This window comes from Cyprinus carpio, chromosome B15 (assembly GCF_018340385.1).
Source record: "Cyprinus carpio isolate SPL01 chromosome B15, ASM1834038v1, whole genome shotgun sequence".
In the NCBI taxonomy this organism is placed as follows: Eukaryota; Metazoa; Chordata; class Actinopteri; order Cypriniformes; family Cyprinidae; genus Cyprinus; species Cyprinus carpio.
The window spans coordinates 12,170,296-12,186,360 of NC_056611.1; the positions used below are offsets into that span (position 1 = coordinate 12,170,296).

Sequence of the window (16,065 nt, forward strand, 5' to 3'; positions counted from 1 at the left end):
TATTTCTCTGCACGTGTGTGTTGATGTGTAGTTCTTTGACGCCATGCCCACGTCACGATGACGCATGGGCTCTACCTTTGCCTTCACGCTCATCTCTGATCCTCCAGACTTCAAGCACAGAGCCGTGACACAACTTGTGAGGAGTCAGACTGGACAGACCATTCATAAAACCACATCAACAACACAACAGCACACACCAAGCTAGACTCACATCAGCCCACTTCTGCAGTTCACCCTCTTTGACTCACTGTGCACATTTATTCTTGCGGCTTTTCACTTATGTCCCGCAAATCCAGCGATGACTATAATCTGCGTAGTATGAGCAATCTGATGGGCGAGAGGAGGAAGCGAGCGTCGGATGATGGAGAGCGGAGTCTCATAAAGGCTCCGTCGAGCGCCAGCCTCAGCACCGCCGGTCCCTCAGCAACGTCCCCTGCGCCGGCGGACCTGGAGCGTGCTGCGCGCAAACAGCTCCAGCAGGATGTCACGCCGGGCTTCATCTACGTCCTGGCCGTGTTCTCCGCCATCGGCGGCTTTCTGTTCGGCTATGACACCGGGGTGGTGTCCGGAGCGATGCTTTTGCTCAAGAGGGACATGAATGTAACTGCCCTGTGGCAGGAGCTGCTGGTGTCCGGGACTGTTGCCGCGGCGGCGGTGTCCGCGCTGCTCGGCGCGTATCTCAACGGACTGTTCGGGCGGCGGGTGTGCATCCTCATGGCCAGCTTCACCTTCGCCATTGGGGCGATAGTGTTACGATCTGCACCTAATAAGGAGGCTCTGCTGGTTGGACGGCTCGTAGTGGGACTTGGGCTGGGTGAGTGAGACACCTGACGACCGATGAGAATTCATTCAGTGTTTGGCATCAGAAAAGTTACTATAGTAAACTTGAGGTTGTTTTAAACTTGTTTGGAGTCTTGCCCTATTGACTTTGAGTTTCAATCGATTTAAGCAATTTTAAAACATAAAATATACAAATGATTACATCATGCAGATTTATAAACAATGTTATGGTAAAATATCACTTTACTGTAAAAACTGTTATCCAGAGTTATTTCTACCCTGATCTTACCCTTAAATATTGTTGGTGTAACCTAAAATAGGCTATTTAGATTGATTCAGTTATGTTAAAAAATCATTTTTGGTAACCTGATTTGAATAAAACCAATTAAATTACTGTAGATGTTACCATAGGAAGCATTTAAGGTTACTATTTTCAGTCTAGAAATGGAAAAAAAAAAGTGCAATTCAGAGTTATATATACATATATAATATATATATAATATATATATATATATAGTATATATAGATATATATATATATATATATGTATATATATCTAGAGTATTGTATATTTATATTAGTATATTGGAAAATAACATTTTAGACTTGAATAAAACCATATGAATCACTTTACAAAGTTACCTTTTTTAAATAAACTACATGCAACAGATGCTGCTCTCCTTTTTATTATTATTTGAATATCTGCACCACTATTTTGAAAATGAGCATGGCTTTTGGTATAGCTTTCCCTTTCCTTAATTTCAAACTGCATCTTTTCAATATAGTTGGGCAATTTCAACCTTTATTGTTGTTGTTGTAGCTCAATAACTAACTTAAAAAAAAAAAAAAAAAAACTTTAGAAAGAGCAATTTTTTTTTTTATTTTTATTTTTTTTTGGTGAAATTATGCCAAAGCTGGGGAATAGTTTTAATTTTTATTATATTTACTTCACTCTGTTTAGATTTTTATTTGTCAAGTCCTCATTGGCTTCTCCTTCTCCAGACACCCTCTGCTCCAATTTCTCGGGCCACTGAATCTCGTTTTCACTCACACCTGTTCTCCATTTACCAATCAGCATAGACACTGCACGATTTTAGCAATCCTATAAGATTACTGCATGTCATATTGTGCGAGATGGATCTAATAAACTTGGCTACGATGTGTGTGTAGACTGTACAATGATTGGTGCATTCCAAACGGGACATATCGCCCTCCGAAGGGCAATTCAGAGTGAAAACAATCATGGCCGCCATATTGAAGGGTCGTTCCAAACTGAAGTGCTCAAAACTGGCCACTTCAAAGGGCCCTTCGGAATGAAGGATTTCGAAGGGTACAACTGATGGATTGGGCTCCCGCCTCTGTGTGGGCACGTGATGATGACACAGAAGGGCATGGGGCACTGTGTAGAAGGGCACTTCAAGGAACAGTTGTTTGGTCCCTTACAAACCCTTCAAACCTTAGAAGCTTTCACTCCGGAAGGTAAACCCTTAGAAGGAATTAGGGCATAGGGATGAGCCCTTCCGAGTGAAACGCAGGGAATGACACTTGTTGATTCGTACACTACAATGCACGTTCCTATAGAAGAATAAAATGCCATCAGAATGCGCTAGTAGTAAACAAAAAGAGCATGATAAATCACACTTTAGCAGTTGTATTTTTTATGTGTGCTGGAAATAAGTTGAAGCAGTGAAAGAGGAAGGGATAAGTGCTTGAAGTAAGCAGTTTTATGTTTACCCTAATGTTGCATTGATTTCATGTCACATTTTTATTGGTTGGTCAGTAAACGTGGATCGTAGCAGCAAACACACTGTGCGACTATGAGGCTATCTTTGATTGCAAGACTGTGACAAAGGCCATCTTTGAACCTCTCTCACTGTACGACATAAGAGCACCGATTAGGAGCCACGATCACCAAGATCGCTACGATTGTTTCACAATGCCAAGCTTTCCTCTGGGACAGGCAAAAATCGTGCAGTGTGTTTAGGGCTTTATTCATACACATCTTCTCTTGGTCTGTCCTTATCAGAGATTTGCTGTGATCTTTTTTGCTACTCCTATTGGAGTTATTTCTGTTTGCTTTTCATCTTTGTGTTGTCTTGCTACCTTGTTGTAGTGACCTTTTTTTGGGATACCTTAGTTCTCTTGTCTGCTTGAAATAAAGTCTCAGATTTTGGGCTTCTTTCACATTTCTTGTGTAATTGTCTTTAAGACAGAAGACTAGACCAGCAGACCCAGCGGGACCTATCTCCATCCAGGAAACACTTAAGGGCTATTTTTAATCTATTTTACTGTGGTAACACAGGGTTTTGCAGAAGCCAAATACACCAATTAAAACATCAGAAATCAATCAAAATAGGAGCTAATTATCTGAACAGATGTGAATAGATGCATTGACTGTATGTACTTTTTTATTGTTCATCTAGGAGATACCTAAATTAAAGAATACAGACCTGACAGGTTTGTATCTTTTGATTAGTCATTAGGTATTTCAGTGGTTCTTATCTTGGTCCTGGGGACCACAGTTCTGCCCATTTTGTATATCTCCTTTGTCTGACACACTCAGTTTAGTTCATTGAGTTCTCTACTGACAACCTGAAGATCTGAATTAGATGTGTTCAATTAGGTCTGATCAATTTTAAAGGCAGCATCTATAGATGTATCCTTCACTGCCTTTGATATCTGAATGGATACCAGTCCTATACATTCCATTCTTTGACAGTTGAGCTAAAAAATAAAGATGCTTCTGAAAGTTGCAATTGGTGCTCAGTTTGTGTTTTTGACCAACTTTTTCAACTACTATTATAGTAATTAAACATTTGCTTAGTTTTCACCAAAGCTCACTCTATTTGTTGTAGATTATTAAATCATTATGCTGCCTCAGAAGTCCCCTGCCTGAAATCATTTTTTTTGAGGTTAATTTCCATCAAAATTCCACACACAAACACAAAACCTGAAAAGAAATCGAGGCAAAAAGTTAAACTTTCGGCTTTCTAAAGCAGTCCTTGATTAGCTGGTTCAGCTGTGGTGGAGTTGGGAAACTCTGGAAAATCTGCAGGACAGAAGCTTTCATGGTCTTTTTTTTTTACTTTTTTTTCCCCCTTTTATGTAATGTTTTGGATAAATGCAAACAGTTAGGCTATTTAATGTATGTTCAATGTGGTTGATTTTCCTAAAGGATTGTAGACATTTTTTTTTTTAATTGCTTTTGCTTAAAGGAACCCAAGTGAGTCATAGAGTAAGATCACAGGCTTTGAAAAAATTTCATGCAGCATTTCATTGAAAATTCAGACCTATTTGTAATACAGGCAATTAGTAACAGAATCAGAAGGATTCACATGATTTGACAGGGTGGTAAGACTGACAGAGCTCCAGTAGCTCAAGTGGTATTTCTCATTAATGTATGTACGGAGCTTCCAAGAATCAACTGAATATCCTTTGAGCATTTGGAAAGAGCAAATTGGCCTGATGCTTATTGTCTAGGATTACGCACTTACGCATTAGGGAAGATTGGTGTTTTCTCAATCCTTATATTGTCCGGCTGACTAATGCCTTCTGATTGCTTAAATCCAGAGAGTCACTATTTGACCCCATTGACACTCTGTGGACCATAATCCATATTTGCAATTTTAAAGATATTTTGAACTATTACTTTTAAAGCTAATCATTGTTTTTTTATGTAGTAATCAATTGACCATGTATACTTTCTTCAGGAATATGACATGTTATGTATTTTTTTCCATTTCAAGACTATTTTCAAATTCTTTTTTAGGAATAAATTGGCTTGTAACTTTCTTGAAAGGTCACTGATCGGATAATTGACCACTGACTTCTGGTTTAAGTGATTGAGCCCAATTACTTCCACACTGACCTTTGCGAAAACACAAAAACCCAGCAGAGGGCAAAACCAGGATCAGTTAAAACCATAAAATTAATGACCTTTTATTCAACCCATTATCCTTATTTAGCATAGTTAAGACAGCAAAATACAGGACACTGTATATATATATATATATATATAGTATATAGTATATATATATATATATATATATATATATATATATATATATACACTATATATATATGGGTATACTGTATGTTCGTTATTTGAGTCAAGCCATTTATGCAGTGTTTGGAAACCCCATCTCAAGGGATTTTGGGCAATTCCTCACCTTAACGTTTCTTTCAAACTGGGCACAGAGCCTTGTGCTAATCACAGATGGTGTAAAGTAACAGTTCAGTTGGTCTGGTGTGATCAGAGAATAAGCTAAGCTCTTCTGGCAATCGTCTGCTGTCTCCATGACTCCACCATCCTTGTGGAGCGAAAGGCCATTAAAGCGATGGCCTCTCACGTTGAGTGTCTGGGGTAGTCTGCTGAATGAAGTGGATGTGTTTTTCCTTTAAAACACTGTCTCTAATAATAGAGGACAGCTACAGCTTCAGTTGGGAGTCTCACACTAATGAGTCCGCTCTCTAGTTTTGCAGCTGAAGAACAGTAAACTTAAGCAAAGCCAACTACAGTTTATTTAGCAGACACACACAAAACACCACAACAACATAGCCAACCGCCACTTCCTCCAACTGACTGTTACATCATTAGGGCTGAGCTGCAGTATTGATATTGTGATGTACTCTACTCAGGAAATCTTATTTTGTATACTGATATCAGTGAATTGATACTTGCTAAGTATTCCCTAGCGCTTTTAAGCAGATTTACTGATGGCCATTAATGTTGAAATATAACACTCAACACACAGTATCTCTCATGCTACATCAATATCCTTGTAAAACCGCGATTCATTTGTTTGTGTTTTCAGTACATACATATTGACTTTTTAAAGCCTAGTGAGCTGCCTCGTTGTCTATATACGTATCTACCTTCTGAAGCAGCTTCCTAAACAAGACAAAACCTCATAAGTGACTGTTCTACTTCAGCATAGAAACCAAGTTACTAGCAGCACTGTAACAACTCTCCCCAGGCTCACAGTTGATTATAGAGTTAGCTGCTAAGCTAACCACATGCTCAAAAACAGATACACATATTTTAATGAAAATGGTTCATTTTAATGAGACCATTTTTAGCAATAGTGTTTAGCATTTGATCTAATTAGTCTGAAAACCGTCAGCCATCTTAGAAGAAACCTTTTGGAGATTTTTTTAAAGCCCACGATTTCCGGCTGTCCCAGATGAAAGATTGGCATCGTTTAACAATCGTGACTCCTAATCGGTGCTCCTGTGACGTACAGTGAGAGAGGTTCAAAGATGACCGTTGTCATGGTCTTGTAACCAAAGATAGCCTAAGATAGTTTTCTGACAGTGTCAGAATTACAGCATGATCATCGCACAGGGCGTTTGCTGCTATGACCCACGTTTACTGACCAGCAGAGGTAGAAAGAGTATGAAAATATTCCTACTCAAGTAAGAGTACCATTACATTAATGAAATTTTATTAAGTACAAGTAAATGTACCAGTCTAAAACCTACTCAAGTAAAAGTAAAAAGTAGCTTATTTAAAAAATTACTTCGTTGCATTTTAACAATGGGAAGGAGGCAAAAATGGGATAGGCCAAGGGTGTCAATCTCAGTTCCTGGAGGACCACAACCCTGCACAGTTTAGATATAACCCTAATTAAACACGTCTGATCCAGCTAATCTGATTATTTAGGCTTATTTGAAAACTACATGGTATGTGTGTTGTGTAGCAGAGTTGGAACTAAACTCTGCAGGGCTGCGGCCCATGCAAAAAAATTTCAATAAATCAATAGGATAGGCCTATAAATCTCAGACCAGTTGTTTTTAATTAAAGCAATCAATTATTCAGAATAATAAGACATTTGGGCTGTTACCAGGCATATTAAATCTGTATCAACAAAATATATATTTGCAATGCAGAGGAAACACAGAAGCTTCATCTGAAGTGGCATTTAGATGTATTTACACACTTTAATGCAGAACATGAATGCATTTAACCTGCAGTTACAAATGCAGAAATAATGTTTTAATATACACTCACCGGCCACTTTATTAGGTGCACCTATTCTATGGTAACACAAATTGTTAATCAGCCAATCACATGGCAGCAACTCAATACATTTAGGCATCTAGATGTGGTAAAGACAACTTGCTGAAGTTCAAACCGAGCATCCGAATGGGGAAAAGAAAGGGGATTTAAGTGACTTTGAACGTGGAATGGTTGAAGGGTGCCAGACGGGCTGGTCTGAGTATTTCAAAAACTGCTGATATCCTGGGATTTTCACGCACAACCATCTCTAGGGTTACAGAGAATGGTCCGAAAAAATAAAAAATATATGGTTGTTTGGACGAAAATGCCTTGCTGATGTCAGAGGTCAGAGGAGAATGGGCAGGCTGGTTAGAGATGATAGAAAGGCAACAGTAACGAACGCACCAAAACTGGACAACAGATGATTGGAAAAACGAAAATGCACAACACTTCGAACCCTGAAGCAGATGGGCTACAGCACAGCAGAAGATCACACTGGGTGCCGCCCTGTCAGCTAAGAACAGGAAACAGAGGCTACAATTCACACAGGGCTCACCAAAATTGGACAACAGAATATTGGAAAAAGCGTTGCCTGGTCTGATGAGTCTCGATTTCTGCTGCGACATTCAGATGGTAGGGTAAGAATTTGGTGTAAAGAACATGAAAGCATGGATCTATCCTGCCTTGTCTCAACGGTTTTCAGGCCGGTGGTGGTGTGATGTAATGGTGTGGGGGATTTTTTTTGGCACACTTAGTACCAATTGAGCATAGTTTAAACACCACAGCCTACCTGAGTATTGTTGCTGACCATGTCCATCCCTTTATGACTACAGTGGTACCCATCTTCTGATGGCTACTTCCAGCAGGATAATGCACCATGTCATAAAGCTGGAATCATCTCAGACTGGTTTCTTGAACATGACAATGAGTTCACTTTACTCAAATGGCCTCCACAGTCACCAGATCTCAATCGAATAGAGCAGCTTTGGGATGTGGTGGAATGGGCGATTCGCAACATGGATGTGCAGCCGACAAATCTTCAGCAATTGCGTGATGCTATCATGTCAATATGGACCAAAATCTCAGGGGAATGTTTCCAACACCTTGTTTAACTATTCCACAAAGAATTAAGGCAGTTCTGAAGGCAAAATGGGGTCCAACCTGGTACTAGCAATGTGTACCTAATGAAGTGGCCAGTGTGTGTATAAGACATAAAGTGTTGAATACTTATTTGAAACTAAAATATATACAGGTGAATCTCAATAAATTAGAATGTCGTGGAAAGTTAATTTATTTCAATAATTCAACTCAAATTGTGAAACTCGTGTATTAAATAAATTCAATGCACACAGACTGAAGTAGTTTAAGTCTTTTGGTTCTTTTTAATTGTGATGATTTTGGCTCACATTTAACAAAAAACCCACCAATTCACAATCTCAAAAAATAAGAATATGGTGACATGCCAATCAGCTAATCAACTCAAAACACCTGCAAAGGTTTCTTGAGCCTTCAAAATGGTCTCTCAGTTTTGGGTTCACTAGGCTACACAATCATGGGGAAGACTGCTGATCTGACAGTTGTCCAGAAGACAATCATTGACACCCTTCACAAGGAGGGGTAAGCTACAAACATTCATTGCCAAAGAAGCTGGCTGTTCACAGAGTGCTGTATCCAAGCATGTAAACAGAAAGTTGAGTGGAAGTAAAAGTGTGGATGAAAAAAGATGCACAACCAACCGAGAGAACCGCAGCCTTATGAGGATTGTAAAGCAAAATCGATTCAAGAATTTGAGTGAACTTCACAAGGACTGGACTAAGGCTGGGTCAAGGCATCAAGAGCCACCACACACAGATGTGTCAAGAAATTTGGCTACAGTTGTCGTTTTCCTCTTGTTAAGCCACTCCTGAACCACAGACAATGTCAGAGGTGTCTTACCTGGGCTTAGGAGAAGAAGAATTGGACTGTTGCCCAGTGGTCCAAAGTCATCTTTTCAGATGAGAGCAATTTTGGAAACCAAGGTCCTAGAGTCTGGAGGAAGGGAGGATGAGCTCATAGCGCAAGTTGCTTGGAAGTCCAGAGTTAAGATTCCACAGTCTGTGATGATTTGGGGTGCAATGTCATCTGCTGGTGTTGGTCCATTGTGTTTTTTGAAAAACAAAGTCACTGCACCCGTTTACCAAAAAATTTTGGAGCATTTCATGCTTCCTTCTGCTGACCAGCTTTTTGAAAATGCTGATTTCATTTTCCAGCAGGATTTGGCACCTGCCCACACTTCCAAAAGCACCAAAAGTTGGTTAAATGACCATGGTGTTGGTGTGCTTGACTGGCCAGCAAACTCACCAGACCTGAACCCCATAAAGAATCTATGGGGTATTGTCAAAAGAAAAATGAGAAACAAGAGACCAAAAAAATGCAGATGAGCTGAAGGCCACTGTCAAAGAAACCTGGGCTTCCATACCACCTCAGCAGTGCCACAAAATGATCACCTCCATGCCACGCCGAATTGAGGCAGTAATTAAAGCAAAAGGAGCCCCTACCAAGTATTGAGTACATGCACAGTAAATGAACATACTTTTCAGAAGGCCAACAATTCACTAAAAATGATTTTTTTATTGGTCTTATGAAGTATTCTAATTTGTTGGGATCTCCCTAGGCAAACACAGCTTACACTGCATAATATAGCATAAATATGGCCAGGGCTCCATTTCATTTCCTTCGAGTTCAACTTCAGCAGAATACGACAGGGTTCAGCTGGTCTGCACTACTTTGTCCCTGTCCGTCTGCATCTTTCTTGTGATTTTTAGGCGGTTAGCACCAGTTTTTTGCTCTCCTGCCCATTATTTACTGAAGTAGTTTCCAGAGAGCGTTTTTTTTTTCTCAGTAATTAATGTTTTAAGATGTAACAAAGTACAATACTTCAAACAAAATATACTTAAGTAAAAGGAAAAATTACAGATTTTAAAAAAAATACTTTAAAAAGGTAGAAGTACACAAAAAAAGCTACTCAATTACAGTAACGCGATTAAATGTAATTTGTTACTTTCCACCTCTGCTGACTAGCCAATAAAAATAATACATAAAACTGCTTAACTCTTATCCCTTCCTTTTTCGCTGTTTCCACTTTTTTCAGCACACATAAAAACTACAGCTGCCAAAGTGTGATTCATCATGCTCTTTTTGTTTACCACTAGCGCATGCTGATGACATTTTATTCTTCTTTAGTAATGTGCGTCTGTAGCGTACAAGTCAATATGTCATCATTGTACAGTCAGCTTGCATGCCGTACCCAAGTTTATTAGATCCATGTCGCACAGTGTGATCTGCAGTGATCTTCTAGTATTGCTAAAACCATGCACTGTGTTTTGGGCTTTAGCCTCAAATTATACATGCTATTTCTGACTAAGATTTTGGCTAAAATAGACACCTACTATGTATTTGGTGAAGTCCATAAAATATGTCCAGGTTTTGGGCAAATTACTGTATATGGCTGATTATTTGATGCAAAATTTGATAATATGATTGTGTAATTATAACTTGTGTGAACAGGAATAAAAGTAGTTTGTATTTTATTGCCACTAGTGTTCATTTCAGCTGCAAACTGAAGTGAAATGTATGTACAGTATAGGTACATTTTTGGACAAACGTAAATAAAGGCACATTTTTGCAATAAGCCTGCATGGGTTGGTTAGGATGCATCCATAGACAGTAGTAAGAAAAACAGACCCTTCTAGACAACTGGAGAGTTTTTGGTTTTCATTTGATAGGTGAATGTTTTTGATGTTTTGTCCACGTATGAAAAATGATGGTGGCATGAAAATGTACAGACAGATATCCATATTATGCTCCACACAGACATTTTTGTCATTTTTGAATGATCGTTCCATGTGACATAATAGTGGTCTTCCAACAAAAAAAAATCAAAATTAAAAAAAAGGGTTGGTCTGTGAATGGCATTGTTGGATAACCCGCATCACTAAGGAGAATACATCCTTTGCTCATGTGAAATCACTGTCTTTCAAAACATAAATGAAATGCCAATAACAGCTGTCCGTCTCACAGTATTGATTAACCTCCTTGTGAGGCAAGCAGTGAGGCGTTTCCCATGGCAACAGGTACGTTGTCTGCCGGGCAACGAGAGCGACAGTGAACCAGGGCTATTAATAGACTTTATTGCGAGTGGTTATGTCATAGACCTTGTCAGATAAATGCGGGCATGGGCTTTTTGTTTGCTCTCCTGTGTAAATATCATGTGAACATTGGTCCCATCACACCACATTACAATTTCCTCCCCATCCCAATCTGTTGGAAGCAAATTCACATTTTAAGGTGTCCTTGTGATTCCAGAAATCACTTGCTTGTTGAAAATTTGCATAATATGACACATCTGTGATGTAATTGGTGGAAATGAGAAGGATGTGGCCTGGCTGGATCATCACAGTTCTCTTGAGAGCCATGTGATTGGCAGGGAACACTGGTACACAAAGCATGTTCACTATGCATGTCACATATTCTTGTGTGTAACCCTCTGACAAAGCCAACACGATGAGGTCTTTTGTAGATCTGAGACAATGTCAGTGTTATAAAGCTTTCAGTGTTCGGGAAAATCTATTATGTGTGTGCATGAATACAGTACTAAATTTAGACTCAACAAAACATATCATCACATAAAACAATAAAATTAAACTCACTAAAATCAAAAAAGGAAGTTCATCATTGTCATAATGACCTATATGTTGTTCCAGATATGTATTAAAAGTAGCAGTAGTAGTATTGTGTGGAACAAAACGAGAATTGTTTAAGATGTTACTGAATAGAATGAAAGTGAATGGAGCTTGGATTCTCAACCTCCAAAACTGCAAAAAAACACATTAAATACCAAATTATAGTGTACAATCATATGGGATACATCATGATTCTTTTATGAAATGTTTATGGTGCTTTTATGTCATTTTTGGAGCCCTAGTCCCCATTCATTTACATTATGGAGAGGAGCAGATAGTATATTCTTATGTATTTCCCATTTTGTGTTACACTGAAGAAATAACTTTATACGGGTTTGGAACAAAAGGTTGAGTAAAGGGTAGAATTTTCATTTTTGAGTGATTTGTTCCTTTAAAGTACTTGTGTGCCTTTTGGCATTACGCTTTCTAACCAAAGTATAGTTTTGACTGCTATATATCTACGCTTTCAGGTATTGCATCCATGACTGTTCCTGTGTACATTGCTGAAACCTCACCGCCCCACATGAGAGGACGCCTGGTCACTATCAACACTCTGTTCATCACAGCAGGCCAATTCACAGCCAGCGTTATTGATGGGGCCTTCAGCTACATGCAGCATGAAGGCTGGAGGTATGACCATCAAATCAAGTGGTCCAGTTGCAGAATTTGCACTGAATCTAGAATTGTTCTTATTTCTGTGCTGTGGTGCAATTAGCAAAACTGAAAAAACTGAATGATTTTCATGATGTTCATGATCTATGGGTTATGTTAATTTTTAGATTGTATGGCTAGGTTTAGTATGAGCCAACTAAGTTTTTATGATTTTGTTACATGTATGAGTTATTACGACTTTTTATGTTGATTCGTTTATGATGGATTGGCTTTTTACTGGCAGCTACTTCTGGTAAATCTGATCTGATATTATATGTAAACTTCATTAAAACACCATACATTTACTTGAGAATCAAAGTAAAGTTTGTAAATAAAAAAAAATAGTAAACAAAGTGTATTTACATTGATTTTTTTTTATTGTAATTCTTACTAAATTCTTATGATCCATACAAGATGAGAGTGTGGAAAACAAGCAAACAAATTGTTTCAGTGGAAATAGAAAATTTCCACTGTAATCTTGGTCAACTGAATAAAAAACGAATACAGATCATTTGATTATCTTTAATGTAATCAAATTCTATTTCTACAAAAGATTCAGAATTGGGATCATCACTTTTATTTAATTCATACCATTTTAGTCTATACCATTTTACCATTAACATCATGTTTTGTTCAAATCAGTTGAAGACTAGCAACAAAGCGTAGGCACTAACTGAGGATGTATATGTATTCTTATTTAAGAATGTTTTTTTTTTTGTTCCTTCAATTTCTCAGATTTCTCTTCCAATATTGTTTCTTTTTCATCTGTTTAGATATATGCTGGGTCTGTCAGTGGTCCCTGCATTGCTGCAGTTTCTAGGGTTCCTTTTCCTACCCGAGAGTCCTCGCTGGCTCATCCAGAAAGGTCTTACCCAGAAGGCCCGGCGCGTACTCAGCCAAATCCGTGGCAACCAGAACATTGACGAGGAGTATGATACTATCAAAAGCAGCATTGAAGAGGAGGAAAAAGACTGTGGAGGAGGTGCGAAAATAGTCTTGCACGCACTCACATATGCAAATAACTCAAAGAAACACAATTACAGTCATGGTTCAAGGATTTTATTAAACTAAGGAAAGTACTCAAGTACACAAGAGAACACCGTGTGAATATTGGCAAACCTAAAAAGCGTTAAAATTTGCAGCATCAAAGTGCTCGGAAGTCATTTGTTTTCAATAGGAATTGGTGAATTAGGGTAAAATGGGTATCAGAAACTGCTTCCGAAGTTGTGGTGACCAAAAGGGATGGTCAATAAGGAATTGTGTTACAGAGTATTGTGGTACAATGCTCCATGCACATTGGTGACAGAATGCAGATTAAAAGCAGTTCAAATCATTTGGTTCCAGTAGTCCCAGGTTTCAACTATAGCAACTACAAATTGCAGACAGTAGTTGCATTTCCATTACAGATTTGCACAAAACCTTTGCAACATTTTATAAATGTCATAATAAAACATATTTGTTTTCCTCTTGTGATTAATCATGGTGATGGAATGATATTTTTTTTTAATTGCCTGAAAAACAACCTTATGTGAGCATAAAAACTTTCTTTATGATATATAGGGGTTTTTGCGAAATTGACATGTTTCCATTGCATGAATTTTCAAAGTTCAATTTCAATTTGTGCAATATGAAGATTAATGGAAATACAGTTAGTGAAGCTCATGTGATCCAGTCATCCAAAGTTGGATACAGCATTTGAGTAGGAACAGAGGCAAGATGATCTTGGAAAGTGGATTGCTTTTGTCCTTAATTACCTCTGATTCAGAGGTTCATAACTACAGACTGAAGAGGCCTTTACATCCCACTTGCCTCTGCAAAGCTGAAGGTGAAGGAGTTAATGGAAATAAAAGGGGAACAAATCTTTTCTTAATGCCAACCAGTACATGCATGGCACACCAGCAATAAAAACCTGAAGAGGCCACAGGTGTTCATGGCCGAAACTCATTTGAGTCAACCTATAATAGTCAAGAGCAATGGAAGGCAACATTAACAGCAATTCAACGGCACAGCAGGGCAGAAACGACTACTGAATAGCATGTATACTTGAACAGCATGTTTCATCCAAGCAAATCTAATTTGGCCGTAGGTGGAGGCAATTACTAACCATGGGAAGTCACCCACCCCCTAACCAGACCTTATAAAACCTCATTTACCATCCAATCACATGGCAGTCATAATCTCTCAGACCTTTTAGCCCCCTTAGAACATCATCTGAACATGATTGACACTTTTCTATAAGATCTTCATCAGAAAGGAGATTGTTTATCCAGACTAATGGCTTCTGGCTCCAACCTAGTCACTGTGAAACAAAGCCATAAGCAGAAGACCCTAGAGGCATCATGGTGATTACACCTTTGACAAAAACATGCACATTTTCTGGTCCTGCAGCTGTGATAGTGACAATGTCATACTCTCAAATCTCAAATGTGTAAGGTCACTGTTCATGGGTTTCAAATTGGCAAATGTTAATTACTGAGACAGCAGGCAGTAGTAACAGGAGCTGGAGAGAAGTGATTGTTCCTAAGGGGTGTTCAGATAGACAGCAGTTTGCAGCAAACAAAATTATTCATTTTCAATGAGAATTGGCCATTTCCGGCAAAATAAATGACATGTGACCTTTGATGATGTTTAGCAGACTTCAACCAAAGTCTTTTTCTAGAAAAGACAGTCATGGCGGCCATATCTGTAGCTCCTCCAGATAACTCTATTTAAAGAGAGAAAATACAGAAATCTCAAAGAAAAAAAGAAATGCTTGTTAAATTCACATTTAAATAACATATTTCAAATAAGAAACCAAATCTGACATACAAAATGGAGTAAGAAATCTATTGGAACCGTGACCAGGGACATCACCCGACCCTTTCAACCAGCTTTTTAGAACTAGCAATGCCAGATTTACAAATTAATCACTTTTATTCTAAATGGTAAAACAAGTTCTCAGAAAGGCAGTGACATTGTTTGCACTTCAGTTTAATTAATTTGGACAGTTCATTCAAGCATCTTATCATTTGCAAGATAACCCAACAAACATAACCCATAACTCAACATAACCCAACAAAATGACTCAACTTTTTGACATTGTCTCTACCTTGCCACGTCTTGCTGTCTATCCCACAGTCCTCTGTCGCTCAACTCCCATATAAAATAAATTGAAAAAACACCTGCCCAGTCCCACTCACTCGTTGTCTGTTGACAATAACAGCAAAAACAGTGTTAATAGATGACATGCACTACAAAATATCAGTGGTGACAAATAATTTAGAGAGAATATAATTATATTTTTGTTGCAATCATATACAGTGTCCTACTGTGCAGATTGCATGTTGTTCTGTTTTGTTTGTCATCTTGTTTGTTTTGATTGTTCCCGATGTGAAACACCTCAGCACTAATAGAAAAGGAAACGATAGATGTGGAGAGGATCAAGGGAATGTAATGAGAAATCATCTGTGAAAATGAGGTGACACTGTTAAACCTACCATCTGTGATCGCACTAACAGAGACCGCTAAACTGAAACATCACACAAAAAGACAGACAGAAAGCAATATAAGTGAATCAGTGAGAGGAATGAGGAATTTAAGACCCATTTAATGGTTTCTTTAGCTTTTTTAATAAAACCATTTTGAACTGTAAGGATATTGTGGTTAAAATTAGGCAATATTAAGGCTTTTTTACACTCAATGTGAAAATTTGATCCGAATGTTCTGCGTGATGATGTTTTTGTTTTCTATCAAAACAATAGATCCCTACTGGGCTTTTTACACCAGGCACGATCGTTTCGTGATGTGAAAAGCATGGATTTTTTTTGCCCTGTGTGTCGATTTTCCACCACATCTCTCTGCAAACGAAATATGCTGTCCAATTAGATCTGAGCTTAGATTACATGCCCAGATCAGCTGCTGTTGCACAAAAGGGCG

General features: G+C 38.4%; 1 protein-coding gene across 1 annotated transcript; it reads left to right on the forward strand.

The window, feature by feature from the left end:
- On the forward strand, positions 1-13,358 carry LOC122139791 (proton myo-inositol cotransporter). Its single transcript, XM_042739240.1, has 3 exons — positions 1-814; positions 11,970-12,129; positions 12,924-13,358. The coding sequence occupies exons 1-3, from the start codon at positions 280-282 to the stop codon at positions 13,219-13,221; spliced, it is 993 nt and encodes a 330-aa protein (XP_042595174.1). The 5' UTR covers positions 1-279; the 3' UTR covers positions 13,222-13,358.
- Positions 13,359-16,065: the final 2,707 nt, after the last annotated feature.

Bases quoted from the DNA above. Each gene is read 5' to 3' on its own strand.
- LOC122139791 (XM_042739240.1), top strand. From the start codon at position 280: ATGTCCCGCAAATCCAGCGATGACTATAATCTGCGTAGTATGAGCAAT. The intron at 815-11,969 runs GTGAGTGAGACA...CTACGCTTTCAG, and splicing joins CGTAGTGGGACTTGGGCTGG to GTATTGCATCCATGACTGTT. The intron at 12,130-12,923 runs GTATGACCATCA...TCATCTGTTTAG, and splicing joins ATGCAGCATGAAGGCTGGAG to ATATATGCTGGGTCTGTCAG.